Source organism: Prionailurus viverrinus, chromosome B3 (genome assembly GCF_022837055.1).
Source record: "Prionailurus viverrinus isolate Anna chromosome B3, UM_Priviv_1.0, whole genome shotgun sequence".
Classification (NCBI taxonomy): domain Eukaryota; kingdom Metazoa; phylum Chordata; class Mammalia; order Carnivora; family Felidae; genus Prionailurus; species Prionailurus viverrinus.
Window position 1 is genome coordinate 140,019,426 of NC_062566.1, and position 14,920 is coordinate 140,034,345.

The 14,920-nt window shown below is 52.9% G+C and overlaps 1 protein-coding gene across 8 annotated transcripts in view; it reads left to right on the forward strand.

Moving 5' to 3' along the window:
* The window catches only part of TECPR2 (tectonin beta-propeller repeat containing 2), a 108,258-nt gene that overhangs the window by 36,305 nt on the left and 57,033 nt on the right, over positions 1 to 14,920 (forward strand). For all 8 annotated transcript variants that reach the window (XM_047864000.1, XM_047864002.1, XM_047864006.1 and 5 more), the window contains 4 exons: positions 6,627 to 6,939; positions 8,744 to 8,876; positions 11,826 to 12,140; positions 12,916 to 13,898. In XM_047864000.1, coding sequence (XP_047719956.1) covers positions 6,627 to 6,939; positions 8,744 to 8,876; positions 11,826 to 12,140; positions 12,916 to 13,898 — 1,744 coding nt within the window. The remainder of the gene's footprint in view (positions 1 to 6,626; positions 6,940 to 8,743; positions 8,877 to 11,825; positions 12,141 to 12,915; positions 13,899 to 14,920) is intronic.

Here is a 14,920-nt window from a genome sequence, read left to right on the forward strand (position 1 = left end):
GGGCTGGACAGTGGATTGGGTAGAGGAGCAAGGGGAAGAAAAGATTTCTGTGCTTCTGGCTACGGCAGTGAGGCAGCGGCGGTGGGCGCACCGCGGGGAGCCTGGGCTTGCAGTCTAGACTTCCATTCTGTTGAGTTGGAGGTGCTTGTTAGGTCGCCAAGTGGGAGTCACGGTGAGGAGGGATATATACGGGTCTCAGCCAGAGACAAAAATTCAGTCATTACCTACAGGTGACACCGAGACCTCTGACATCGGGTGTTTACGTAGGGACATTGTGTGTTCACGTGACATTAAAAAATCCTTACGAAGTCTCTGCTGTGGCCAGCACCTTTCTCGGTCTGAGGAGACAGTTGTGAACAGGGAAAGGCTCTACTCTCGGGGCTCCCGTTCCTGGGGTGGGAGGCTGACATTAAATGTGTTCTAGAATGTTCGTAGTAATAAATCGGACTAGATTTGGACTAGAGCATATGGGCCAGAGAGGAGGGAGCAGGGGACACGGCCATGTGCTGTGGATACGCAGCAGGGGTGGTGGGGACCGGGGCAGACTCCTGAAGGAAGGGCAGGAGGACTCACGAGAGGACCTCGGCGAGAAGCAGGAGCAGTGCACGCGCCAGGCACCCGAGGGTTTGGGGAGCAGCAAGGCCAGGTGTGTGTGGAGCAGAGGAGGGGCCCGGGCGGGACCCCATGCGGCAGGCTTTGCGGCCTCACCAGGGGGCCGCTTTCTTCCGGCACGCTGGCCCCTGTGAACGGCTGGCTCCGACCAGGACAAGTCACCCGCGCTGTCCTGGGAGGGGCAAGAGTGGCGGCTCAGGGGGGCAGCAGTCCGGGGCTCAGGCCAGGGCGGGGTGCTGGGAATGCTCGCAGGGCAGAGCTGACCCGGGGGGGGGGGGGGGGGAGTGAGAGAGTGAGAGAAAGAGATCAGCCAGAGGCTGCGGCCTGAGCCGTGGGTCGGGTGGGGGGTGGGGGGCGGGGCCTGGGGGAGAGGCCAGAACAGTGTTGTGGACGAGGTGGCACAGTCTTCCTCCCTGTGGAGAGCCGGAGGGGCAGGTGGAGGGCAGGCGCACGCTTGGGAGCCCGTAGCATGAGGGCGGCAGTTAGAGCCCCCCCCCCCCCCCAGCGTGATGACAACTGGAGGAGGGCAGTCAGGGGAGGGAGAAGTTGGGGGCTACGCGGGGGGAGTGTCACGGGGCCGTCAGAGCTGCTGACAGCCCGAGAGATGGCCTGAGACAGACCTTCGGATTTGGCAGCCTGGTGGCTGCACGCGGCCTTGCTTATGAGAGAGGCCGGGGCCTGGAGGGGCTGGAGGGCCCGGAGGGACCAGGATAGCCGTGTGCGGAGACAGCTGGTTTTTGTCAGAGGGAACACACACGGCGTAAGGGGCGCCTGGTGGGGAGCGGGTCTGGTGGGAGGTTTGTAGAGATGGACCATGAGGCCGGTGCCGGGTGGCTGGCACAGGCCGGCACGGAGGTTGAGATGTTGGCACCTGTCGTGGCCTCCCTGGAGCCCGCTGGCGGGCCACCCCAGAGGGCGCGGGGCTTGGATGGGGCCGGGTGTTCTCGGCAGGGAGCAGGGCGTGGGCACAGGTACGCTTACAGGCAGGGAACCTCAGCGGGGGTGGGGTTGTGCTCTTCGGATGGAGGTGGCGACCCCCCTCAGACCAGACCAGGTAAGACACATGTTACGCCCAGAAGATCTCAGAGACCCCAGTCGGCCCCGAGCGTGTTGTGTCTCTGCTGTCCTCAGGGTTTATCTCCAGGTCTGTGTTGCACTGTTTCACACGGGGACCGTCCGGTCGTCGGGGCCCCTGCACGTTGCAGTCACGTGGAGTGCGTGCCCCTGCAGAGCCAGCATCAAGTTCTGGAGCAGGGTCCCCACCCTCGTGCCCGTGTGACGGTCTGTGGGCAGTTGGCCACGGAGCCTTGTGTCACCCATCTTAGATTTTCTTTGTCCTGTGTCAGGTCCTCTGTCCACGCTCAGCATTTCAGGTCTCTGGCACCATAAATTATACATCACGTTAGAGAACACTCCTTTCAGGGGTGCCTGGGGGGGCTCTGTTGGGTGTCCGACTCTTGATTCCGGCTCAGGTCACGATCTCACGGTTCGTGGGTTTTAGCCCCGCGTCGGGCTCTGTGCCGACAGGGTGGAGACCGCGGGGGATTCTCTCTCTGTCTTTCTCCTTGCCCCTCCCCCACTCATGCATACTCTCTCTCAAAATAAATAAACTTAAAAAAACATAAAAAACACCCTTTTCATATTAATGTGGCTCATAAAGGGAATTAAAGTGGTTTTTAAAGTCATCAGTGATTTTTCTAGAAATGACCTCCACCAGAATTAAGTAGGTAGGTTAACTTAGTTATGATTTTAGAACCCCGCGATGCCTAGACCTTAAAGGTTGGAGTCTGAGGGACCCATCCAGAATGACATCAGGTGCTGCAGAATCGGAACCACGAGTGGGTAGATGGCGGCCAAGCCAGCGGTTTAGGACGACTCTCCCCTCCCTCTAGCCGGTTGTCTCCAACTTCACTGCCTTCCCTCGGCTCACTCACCACATGTAGCAGTTCCTCAGAGCCAGCCAGCCGCCCACCAGGACCCCGTCAGCATGTTCCTTCCCCCAGAGGGCCCGCCCGCCCCTCAGCCGGGTGGTAGTCCGGGGTTTGGCCCTCTCGTGCCCCGGGCAGGTCACGTCCCATCTGGACTGTGGGGCTGCCCTTTGAGCCTCACTCGGATACAGCGCCAGCCAGGTGCCCGCACGGCAGTTCCTGCACACGTGCCCGTCTGCCACGGCGTGTTCGCAGACACGGGCAGGGTCTCGCCTCCTTCGCCTTTCATGTTGCCCCCAGCACTGGGTCTTACGTAACGCAGGAACTCCCCACGCGTTTGTTAAAATGAGTGCATGAGTGACCTAAGGTGAGCAAATCAAAATGGGAGTGACAAGAGATTTTTCAGAGGACCTATAAATAGAAGGAAAACAGTTAACAGTTGGATCACCAAGTAGAAATTGATTTGACGGGAAGGGCAAGAGGAAGACATTACGGGATGTTCCGTAGAACTCGTTTGGGTCTATTTAGTGAATCTTTCCAGAACAGATCCACCAAAGGCAGTAATCGAGCACGATGCCGATTTTAGCGCTGTCCATGAATGATCTACAGGGTAGAACACTCTTGGCTAATCTAACAATCTTTGTTTCAAAGTAAACTTGATATTCGATGTCCTCCTTGGACCTCGTCCAGAAGGATTGAGTTACCGGAGCCAGAGGGACCTAGGGGGATACTGAAGTGCAGAGAAATGTCCAGATAGGTTTATCTGTGTGGCTGTGTGGGATGCGCTCTGGGGACAGCCCCTCAGGAGGGCCACACGGTGGCACCCCACAGGGCTCTGCTGTGTGCAGGGAGGGTGAGGAGAGCGTAGGGAGCACATAGGTAGGGAGCACGCAGTGGGGACACGGATGGACCCACAGGTAGCTCCCGGCTGTGGGTCCCTGTAGCCCTGTGGGTGGCTGGTGAGCATTGGTGAGACAGAGTGTCACCAGCAGTGCTTTTGTGCCTTCAGAGATTGTGTCACTTAATCCTCACTTAACCTTTGAGATGGGGGGAATGACCCCTGGTTTACAGATTAGGAAACTGAGAGCCAGGAAGGTTGCAACCACATGGCAATCCTATGTCAGGGCTAGAAATTGAGCCCAGCTGTCAATCTAGAGCCAGTGCTCTTTCTCCTGTTGAAAATCAGAGACGTACAAGGGCGCCTGGGTGGCTTAGTAGGTTAAACATCCAACTCTTGATTTCTTTCGGCTCAGGTCATGGTCTCACGGTTTATGAGTTCGAGCCCCGGGTCAGGCTCCTTGCTGACAGCACAGAGCCTGCTTAGGATTCTCTCTCCCTCCTGTATGTGCACGCCCTCTCGCTCTCAAAATAAATAAATGTTAAAAAAAAAATTGGAAGCGTTTTGGAGAGAGGATCAGCAGGACTCAGGGCTGGACTGAAACTTTTTTTTTCTTTGTAATGGTTATTCATTTTTCAGAGAAAGAGCGCATGAGCACACAGGTGGAGGAAGAGCAGAGAGAGAGAGAGGGGGACACAGAATCCGAAGCAGGCACCAGGCTCTGAGCTGTCAGCACAGAGCCTGACGCGGGGCTCGAACCCACAAGTTGTCAGATCATGACCTGAGCCGAAGTTGGATGCTTAACCGACTGAGCCACCCAGGTGCCCCTGAAACTTTTTTTTAAATTTGTTATTTCTTTTAGAGAGAGAGAGAATGAGTGGGGGAGAGGGGCAGAGGGAGGGAGACAGAATCCCAAGCACACTCCATGGTCAGCACAGAGCCTGACACAGAGCTCAACCTCACAAACCTGGGATCATGACCTGAGCCAAAATCAGGAGTTGGACGCTCAACTGACTGAGCCACGCAGCGCCCCTGGACTGAAACTCTTAAACTTTCAGGTCTGGCAGGAGCCTGAGATCAGGCAAAGTCGAGGGACAGTGAGAACTCAAGAGGGGTGCCTGGGTGGCCCAATTAGGGAAGCGTATAACTCTTGATCCCAGGGTTGTGAGTTTGAGCCCCACGTTCAGTATAGAGATTACTTAAAAAATAGGATCTTTTAAAAAAAAAAAAAAAAAAAAAGAACTTCAGGATTACTGGTGGAAACATAGGTTGGTATAATCACGTTGAAAAAAGTTTGAAATTGTCTTCCAAACCTGAATTTGTTCTTATCCAGAAACCCAGCAGTTACCCAACAGAGCAGTGGTTCCATCTCTGAAAGGTCCTTGACGGACTCTTATACCTGTGCACTAGGAGGTCTGTGCGAAAATGCTCAGGGCACTACTGTTTAAAATAAAAATGTAGAAATAATGCAAATGCTCATCAGCAAGAAAGTGAATAAATAACTTGCGGACTACTGTGTAGCAGTCAGAATGAATGAGGTGTAGCTTTTTTATCAGTAAAGATAAACCTTAAAAATATAATGTTAAGGGGCTCCTGGGTGGCTCAGTCGGTTGAGCATCCACCTCGTGATTTCCGCTCAGATCATGATCCCAGGTTGTGTGATTGAGCCCCACATGGGGCTCTGTGCTGACAGCACAGAACCTGCTTGGGATTGTCTCTCTCCTTCTCTCTGCCCCTCTTCTACTCATTTGTGCCCTCTCTCTCTCTCTCTCTCTCTGTTTCAAAATAAATAAATAAACTTAAAAAAAAAGCAAGTTGCAAAAGTATACAAATGGCATCATACTTTTTTTATACAAATGAAATTGTAAATTTCATAGTGTTTAGGAATACATAGGTATGTGGTTAAACTGTCAGTAAAAGTAAGGGAATAATAAACACAAAATTCAGTCTAGTGGTCATACCTGGGGAACAGAGGGGCAGGAACTTTTTTAGGAACATGAGAGAACATCGCTGATGATTTATTTCTGAAGTTGAGGGATAAATTCCCAGGTGTGCACTTCATTTATTAGACTTCATAACTTTTATGTACCTATAAATACATATATGTAATACAGTATATATATATATAATTTATATATATGATATATACAATAAAACATATATAAAGCATATATTCTTTTCTGTTAGGTATTTCATAATTAAAAATTTTTTTTTTCCAACGTTTATTTATTTTTGGGTCAGAGAGAGACAGAGCATGAACGGGGGAGGGGCAGAGAGAGAGGGAGACACAGAATCAGAAACAGGCTCCAGGCTCTGAGCCATCAGCCCAGAGCCTGACGCGGGGCTAGAACTCACGGACCGCGAGATCGTGACCTGGCTGAAGTCGGACACTTAACCGACTGAACCACCCAGGCGCCCCTAAAAAAATTTTTTTAATGTTTATTTATTTTTGAGAGAGAGAGACAGAGCATGAGTGGGGAAGGGGCAGGGGGAGAAGGAGACACAGGATCCAAAACAGGCTCCAGGCTCCGGGCTGTCAGCACAGGGCCTGATGTGGGCTCGAACCCACGAGCTGTGAGATCATGACCTGAGCCAAAGTTGGATGCTTCACCAACTGAGCCACCCAGGTGCCCCCATAATTTTAAAAATAGAGAAAAAATACCATGCCTGGGGACCAGAAGAGAAGCAGGTTCCTATGATGGGTTTAGACTCAGTTGTAGGCGTGATGCTCATTCATTGGGATGTGGGAGTGAGTACAGCAATCAGACATTGAAAGGAACAGAATTTCCGAACAAGGGGAGGATAGTCAGACCTGGATTTGTCCGCATCTGCTTCAGTTTCCTTTTCTCGGACACAGGAGCTGTACTGTTCACCACACGGGGCCGTGGTGAGGATTGAGCCAGAGGGTGGAGACAGAGCCTGGGGCCTGGCACCATAATAGTCGCCATGAATCGGGATACTGGCTTAACAGTACTGGGTACACAGTTCTGAGGGGGTTGCAGGAAGTATGATACAGAAACCTTGTCCTCTGTGGGCAGAGATGACAATATGGTTCCATTAACAACAACAAAACAAAAACAACAACAACAACAACAAAACATAGAAGAGGTTCTGAAAAGACATTAATCTTGTTTGGGCTTAGCCAAAAAATTCTTATTACAGTTGATATCAAGGGTTGACAACCATGGCTTTAAATCAGTTCATATTTGTTTTTTTTCTGTTTTTTTTTTTTTTTCTTGTAATTTCAGCACTGGGAAATTTGGAGCTTGTTTTATACCAGGGCTCTGTAAGCAAAGTGATCTGACTTTGTATGCGTCACGGCCTGGGCTCCGGCTCTGGAAGGCAGACATCCATGGGACTGTTCAAGCCACGTTTATCTTAAAAGATGTCTTTGCCGGAGGAGTCAAGCCTTTCGAACTGTACCCGCGTCTGGAATCCTCCAACAGGGGAAGTTGCAGCTTACCTGAGAAGCATCTGGGGCTCGTTTCATGTTTCTTCCAAGAAGGCTGGGTGTTGAGTTGGAATGAATATAGCATTTACCTTCTAGACACCGTCAACCAGGTGAGTGACGTGATCGCACCACAGCTTTGGTGTCTGTAGGATGTTCATCCACAGACTGTCTCTCAGGATGATAGAAGGAACAATATTGATCCTAATGCTTTACTTTTTTCCATTGAGTCAGTTAAGGAAATCAAGTGATGGTCTGATTATTTTGTAGATTTGAAGAAATGTTTGGTTTTGGTAGAACCTTCTAGCTGTTCTGCCTCTAAGCAGGAGTCTTGTCTGCCCTACCTGGAACTTCCTCACCTGGAACTTCAGGGCAGAGTTAGTTGGGTTGGGGCCACCAAGCTGCCTTTTTGCCCTGAGTTGGTTTCTCTTCCTAAGGAGCACTTTGAAAGGCATTTTTGTATTCTTTACGTACAGACAACTTCAGTTTTCTTCTTTCTCCGGGTACTCTAGGAACTTGATACACACTTGGTAGTTAGTGGGGTCGAAACGTTTGGTGATTACACATCAGTTCCTTTCTTCTGAGCCCTCCCCGCCGGTGCTTTTTCCAACAGGTGCAGTTAACTTCATTTTAGACGTAGAGAAACAGAGACAAAGGGTCTGTCTGTGTGCGCGTTATGGCTGCCGTCAGAGTCTTTCAAACTAAGGGCACGTTTTTAGCTATTCCTCAGGGTTATTAAACGTTAACAAAGAATTTAGACGCTTTTCTCTCTACACTGAATGGCCTCTTGTTTATATTGTTGGCTGAAAAGAGAATTTTTAAAACTTATTGCAGGCTCTGGACATCCCAGGTGGCATCAGGGCCTCTCCCCGCCCCCCGTTCGTCCAGAGCTGTGAAGTGCAGTGCACATGAGTCTCTCCCACAGGAGCACACACAGTAGGGGTCTAGCCCAGGCAGCTCATCACTGCAGCCCAGGAGTGACGTGCCCGTGGACGTTTGTCCAGAGTGCTGTGAGCTGTGATGAGTCCTGGGCAGGGCAGGGCCACTGAGGCTGAGCTCGCCGGGGTCCGTTACCCAAGGAGGTGGTGTCTGAATCGAGTTGGAACTCTCCCAGGGAACAAGAGTCAGGAAAGGAGTCTGAGCAGAGGCCATGGTGTCATGGAGGAACAAGGCTGGGGTTTGGACTGGCCCGTTCCACTCGGGGCCCCTGTACCACAGCCCAGGGCAGTTGTGGGAGGCTGACGGGCAGGTCCAGCCAAGGAGGCTGAGCTCCACGTCCAAGGGGGTCGGGTGCAGGTGGGACGCGGTTCCGAGTGGCTGAGAGGTGGGGCAGACAACCCGCTCGGTCTCGTGAGTTTACCGGCAAGGTGACTGTCACGTACCTGTCAGATATTACCTACTTTGGCTCTGAATTACTCTTTTTTTTTTTTTTTAAATTTTTTTTAATGTTTATTTATTTTTGAGACAGAGAGAGACAGAGCATGAACAGGGGAGGGGCAGAGAGAGAGGGAGACACAGAATCAGAAGCAGGCTCCAGGCTCTGAGCCATCAGCCCAGAGCCCGACGCGGGGCTCGAACCCACGGACCGTGAGATCGTGACCTGAGCTGAAGTTGGACGCTTAACCGACTGAGCCACCCAGGCGCCCCTGAATTACTCTTTTTTTAATTTAATCTCTACACCCAACGTGGGGTTTGAACTTACCACCCTGAGACCCAGAGTCCTGAGCTCCCCTGACAGAGCCAGCCAGGGGCCCCTGCTTCGAATTACTCTTCAGAAGTTTCAGAAAGTGGCCATAACAAAGCACAGTTGTCATTTGACTTCGTAGGACTCCTGCACATGTTTGTGTGTTTTCAGCTATTACTGTTGCCTGGTTGTGTGATTTTCTTTTCTTTTCTTTTCTTTCCTTTTTTGGACAGGCTACAATTGCTGGTTTGGAAGGATCTGGTGATATCGTGTCTGTTTCCTGCACAGAAAATGAAATATTTTTCTTAAAGGGAGATAGGAACATTATAAGAATTTCAAGCAGACCTGAAGGACTGGCATCAATAGGTTTGTATTTGTCATAAAATGTACTGTGTGTACGTAATTGTAGTTTACAATTTACAAACCCTCCCATCACTTCGCTTTTTCTAAACAGGTATTTGGAGGGTTTCCTGTGCTTCTTAAAATACGGTTTACGAGACTTTCCTTGAAGCTTACCTATTTCAAGGCTCCCGTCACACAGCCTCCCGTTTGGTAGAGTGGCTCCGTGGGTCTGGAGGGTAGGAGGCTGGGCGAGGAGGGAGAGCACAGCACCCACATGACTGCTCTCTGGTGTTTGGACGGCGTGTGGGATTAGTACTTCAGAAGATAGGGATTTGCCAAGATTTTAGAACATTTAAATCTGTTATCTGGGACATATCCTTTGCCCTTAACACAGTTCTTCTTATCGCCTTGATTATTCTCTCTGCTTTTGACCTTTTTCTGTAGTTCATACAAGCCCAGGTTCTAACGAGTGAATTGTCACACACGTTCTCACACACACTTCGCTGGTTTGGGGCTCATCAGCAAGCTTGTTCCTGACGGTGACGACAGTGGTGTGGGCCCCACCCCCCCCTTCCTCCACTCTGCTCTCCTCTCTGTCCTTGTCCTGTCTCTGTCACTCGCCTTGTTCTCCCTGTGTTCCAGAGACCGCTAAGCACACAGCATTCCTGGCCTTATAAGGTCCTGAGAACAACATGGAAGGTACTGGTTTCATAGACGAGGAGACTGGGACTTAGGAAGATGCAGTTCCCCCTCCCCAGCCAGGCCCCCTTCCTCCCCGGGGTTGGAGCGGCCTCGTCCCCTCCTTGCTCACCGCACTCCTGTGGCCACCGTTGATGAGGTGGCCTGCAGGGCACCCCGTCCTCCAGCTGCCAGCCCTCTCCGAGACTTGCCCTCTCCCACTCACCCGGCACTTAGCAGGCCCGAACGCTAGGTGTGTGGTGCTCCAGGACGTGGCCCGCTTCTGACAGGATGGTGCTCCCTGCACTCTCCCCACTCCTTATTGAAGACCCAGGTCAGGGATTCCTGCATTTTTGAAACTTTCCCCGAGTGCTTCAGTTAAGTCAGCCCTCTCTTCACTTGAGTGCCCAGGGAGCTCCCTCCTGCCCTTCTGACCATGGAGCCGTTCACTTACTGTGTACCTTACCCCACAAAATAGTAAACTTTTTGGTTGCAAGGATCTTGTGACTGCGCTTTGTGGGCCTGCACAGCACATGGCACGTAGAAAGAAGACCCTGAGTATTTGTTAATTCGTGGTGTCCCCATTTCACAGATTAGAAAACCAAGGACTAGGGGGCTAAGTGACAAGCCCCAAGCCAATCAGCATGTCTTCTGATTTCTGCTTCTGCCAGCGTTTCTCCTCTTCCTCCTGCCTTGCGCGCTGGTCAGAAATGGGGCCCCTTTGCTGTAGCCACGGCCTTGCGGTGTCCTGGCCTCAGGGGCATCTTTGCTGTTACTTCTCTCGCCAGCATGAGCTCACATGAGCTCACATCTGAGTCCCTGCAAGCGAGGGAGTGGAGGTCCTGGACCGAAGCGGGTGGGCGGGTCGCAAACCCCAGGCCTTCCAGAGCGGAGCAAGGGGGGGAAGAGGAGCCCCGGGGGGCAGGCCACTGGACCCCATGCTGGCAGGCCTGGCTGAAGCCTTACTCCAGCGTCATCTCTTTTCGTAATGTTTAGAGTACAAACTGTAGCGAGTAGGAAATTGTACCAAACGGTGTCTCATTAGCCACATATTTACCTCTCGAAAAGATGAGTGTCATAAGGGCTGTCTTGGCCCCAAATTAACCATCTCTTAAGAGATGGCTGGGTGGGGCTGGGGCGGCAAGTGAATTACCTCTTAAGTCAGAGGGTGAGTCGGCATAAATACTCCAAATTCTAGTCGTGGAAAGTGCGTAAGTTCTGACTTTTGAGTTTCTGAGCTGGCGTCGTCAGTGTCGTCAGGGGCAGCGTGGCCCCTGGGGACAAGTAAGCTCTAGACCACTGCCTTCCGGCAGGACTCTCTCACAGCGATGAACATGGTCTGTATCCGCGCTGACCGGTAGGTGGCCGCTGCCCACACGTGAGTGCCACAGAATTTTAAATTTTATTTGGCTTTGACGGGAAATAGCTGCATGTGGCAGTGGCCGCTGTATTGACAGGGGAACTCTGGACCCAGACCTGCCATCAACCTGCGTGCTCTTTGACAAGTCGCTTCCCTGCCCGGGCTTCACGCGGAGCAGAACCCTCCCTGTCAGCCCCCAGTGTGCACGCCACAGCCGACAGTCTGCCCCCGACGACCCTCACAAGAGGACGGGGATTCCCGTCTGTCTGGTTGATGGCCCCAGAACGGTGTCGGGCACATCGTGCGTACTCGGTCACAAACAGGTGGCTGAACGGGTAAAGTGGTCCCTAGTCGTGTGGCTGGAACCCTTCTGGCCACAGTGACTCTGGTGTCGTGTTGAGAAGGATGCTGCTCTCTGCTTGCTCTGGACGCTGCCTTGTTAACGTACTTCTCCATCCTGACTTGGTGCTAGCAGGAAATCACCTTCACTCCTTGAATTTCAAGAAATAGGATTAGAGGAGGGCACCTGGGTGGCTCAGTCGGTTAAGAAATAGGATTAGAGGTACACGTGTGTTTTTCAAGTGCCTCTCGAGTAGTAGTATATTAGGGCGTGGTCTAAGTATGGGATATCACTAAGCCCATTTCTCTTCTTTATAAATTCTTTGTGAATTGATGTGAGGAATGCTGTATACTTAGTGGCGTTCCCGGACTCTTGAGTTATTTACAAAAGGCAGCTGTGGGGAATCCTTTTCCTGATTTGGGTACGTGCGCTTCCTGGAGCCCAGAACCGTTTGTTGGAATCTTCCGTGCGATTCTTTTAGTTTCGTTAGTTTCTCAGACTTCGGCAGGCTGGTGTTCAGCAGGGTTAGCACACCTGAACGAGAGCACGTCGACTTTCTTGTAACCAGTAGTAAAACCCACCCCTCCTTTCCCAGCGCGAGACAGCCTGGAGACGTCCGGGTGCGCAGAGCAGGTGTCCGGGCAGCGCGCGGAGAAGCCGTCGGGGGCCACGGTTTCTGAGACGAGGCTCAGGGGCTCTTCCGTGGCCAGCTCCGTGGCCAGCGAGCCACGGAGCAGGAGCAGTTCTCTCAACTCCACCGACAGTGGCTCCGGGCTCCAGGCGGCGCCAGAGCCGGGGAGGGGTGGCCAGCCCGCCTCACAGAGATTCAGCGTGATCAGCTCAGAAGAGTTTGAGCAGGAGCTCGTGGTGAAGCCGCTGAAAGTGAGAAAGAAGAGGAAGAAGAAGTCAGGTACGGCCTGTGGCACCGCACGCACTGACTCCTGCTCCTGCTCACGTAGGGGGTGCTGCCCTCACGGAGCGAGCGCCTGCCCACTCGGGTGAGGGGAGGCAGGGAGGGTCTGCGGCCATCACGTGTCCCCCTCTGTGGAGGGGCTTTGCCGTGAAGTATTTCATAAGTTGCAAAAGAGCGCCACGCACACTAAAGCGCTTCCGCGAGGTTTAAATCCTGTAACGTGCACCTGCGTACTTACCGCCCTGCTTGCTGGCCCTGGGGTTCCACTTCTCAATATTCAGGTAAAAATTTGGATCTATCTACACATGCCATGTGTTAGACCAGAGTCTGTGAACCCGGGTGGAAGGAAAGTCATGGAGGCAGAGGGATCACTACGTTTGGGGTTGGCTGTGTTACAGACGTGCGATCTAACAGAGAACTCGTTTAACTCTGTGCTCCTTGGTTCCTGTTAGGCCTCCCCAGCTACAGATACTGCAGTATCGAAGGACAGGTATCGGACTGCTGAGCGTTTTCATCATTTTAAACAGTTGATCTGCAGTCCATCTGTTCCTTTGTTTTTTCCCCTTAACATTTCTTAAGCGAGGCCTCAGAGCCCATCAGCCTGTCTGACAGTTGCGTCCATTTAAAACACCTCTGCGTTAGGATAACTCGTACTTCACTTAGGTATCCGTCGTTTAAGATGCATTTTTTCTTGAGCCAAAATTTTGTTTTTTAGTCTCTTACCATTTATGCAGAGTCATCCGTCATCTTAAACGTTCTTATTTTAAATTAGAAGGTGGAAGCCGGAGTGCCTGCCACAGTTCCCTTGAGTCAACTCCCTGCTGTGAGTTTCCGGGTGACAGTCCCCAGTCCTTGAGCACAGACCTGCTGTCCGTGACCTCAAGTTTGGGCAGCATTGTGGATCGCTCGAGCACAGAGTCTCCTGACCGGGAGAGTAACCTCAGCGGAGAGGTGAATGGTGTCCTGCAGGAGAATAATGACCCCGAAGCGTTCAGTGTCCTGGAGGTGCCTGAGCCTGCCCCTGACGTACTGAATGAAGGGCGTGACATTAGACCTGAAAGCCCACGATGGAACCATGCAGACGAGACGGAGCCACACAGGGGAGTGTGGACTTCACTCTTGGAGCTGAGAGAGGCTGTGGAAGGCAGTGATGTTATCGACCTCAGAGAGGAGCCTTGCCCCACAGACGAGGGACTGAATAGCAGACAGTCACCCTGGCGAGAACAGGCCCGGGAAGCAGGGGACATGGAGCCCGATGACCCCCAAAGCACTTTTTCTGAAGCCCCTTTCCTAGACTCACCCCCGGTGCCTTCAAGCCTCAGCTGGGCCCCCCAGGCGGAGCAGCGGCTGCCGGGGACCAGAGTTGGCGAAGGCGGTGCCGAGGGGCCCGGCAAGGGGCAGGGCTTCCTAACGCACGTGGAGGCCCCCGGCCACCTCGGCTCATCTCCCTGGCACGCTGTCACTGACAGTGACACAGGCCTAAAGGAAATGGCGGCCTCGGAACGTGACCTGGGGAGTGCGGGAGGACGGCGGACTCCCCCGGTCTCTGCCCTGGCGACTCGCACCCGTGAGCCGCGGCTGGAGCAGCCTTCCCGGGACCAGGTGTTAACGTCCAGCGACGAGGAGGACATCTATGCCCAAGGGTTGCCTTCATCTTCTTCGGAGACGAGCGTGACTGAGCTCGGGGGTAGTCGCTCCCTGCAGGACCTGAGCCAGCCCGGCACAGAAGACACCGGGCTGCTAAAGTCAGATCAGGTATGTGGGTTTGTGGTGGCCAGTTTCCTGTGGGTCCACCCGACGATGCACGCGGTTAAGGAGGGGGACTCTCGGTCATCCTACATAAGGAGATTTCTTTAAAGTGCTTGCTTTTCTTAGCAGATGATTCCTATTCAATGTATTTGGTTTCAAAACTAACCACGTATTGTGGCTTTTCCTGCTGAGTAGTTGTGAGGCACAGATTACGAGTGTGAACTTAGGTGTGCTTTCCCCAGATGTACCACTGGATTCCCTCGATGCCGATATGTGTATCGTTTGGGCGGCTCTCGCCGCCTGCTGGGCACCGTTAAGCACTTTATGAGTCCACCTCGTTTACTCTAAAAACGAAACAAGCCGTGAAGTTGGCGCTGCCGTGGTCCCCGTTTTACAGCGGAGGGAACCGCAACTCGGTTAAACGGCTTGCACGGGTCCCATAGCAAGTGGAGCGCAGGGCTGGCCCCGGGACGTCTCCCAGCCTCTGTGCCGTCCCACCTTCAGAATGAAATGTCCCGCTTGCTTGCTCTGAGACCAATGCCGAAAGGTTAGACCTTCCCCTCGGTCCCGCCTGCGCCCACCCCCTCATGAGAGCCCTCGGCTGCAGGCCCCGCGGCACGTGGACGGCCACTTGGGATCTCAGAGTCTTGAGGAGGCAGACGTACATGCCGATCGTCTCAGCTGAGCGAGACTCTGGGCCGATGGAGGAGAGCACAGGGCGGGGCTCTGGGAGGCTGCGAGGCGCCAGCCAGGCAGACGACGTCCTGGGAGGGCAGGCTGTTGGGATTCTAGGCCAGAACTCTAGAAAAGCCCTCCCCTGGGTGATCGGGAACCTGGCACTCGGAGGACTTCTCCCCCACCTGCTGACAGTCTTCCCCCCATCCCAGTAGCTGGAAAAGCCCAGAAATTTTGTGGCACGTTGGGGAGGAGGTTGAGAAAGACTTGTCACGGGGCGCAGGGCCAGATTGGCAAGGGTCGGGCGCCATTCTCTGTGAAGCAGTTGACTTGCATATTCAAGTGATTGTGCA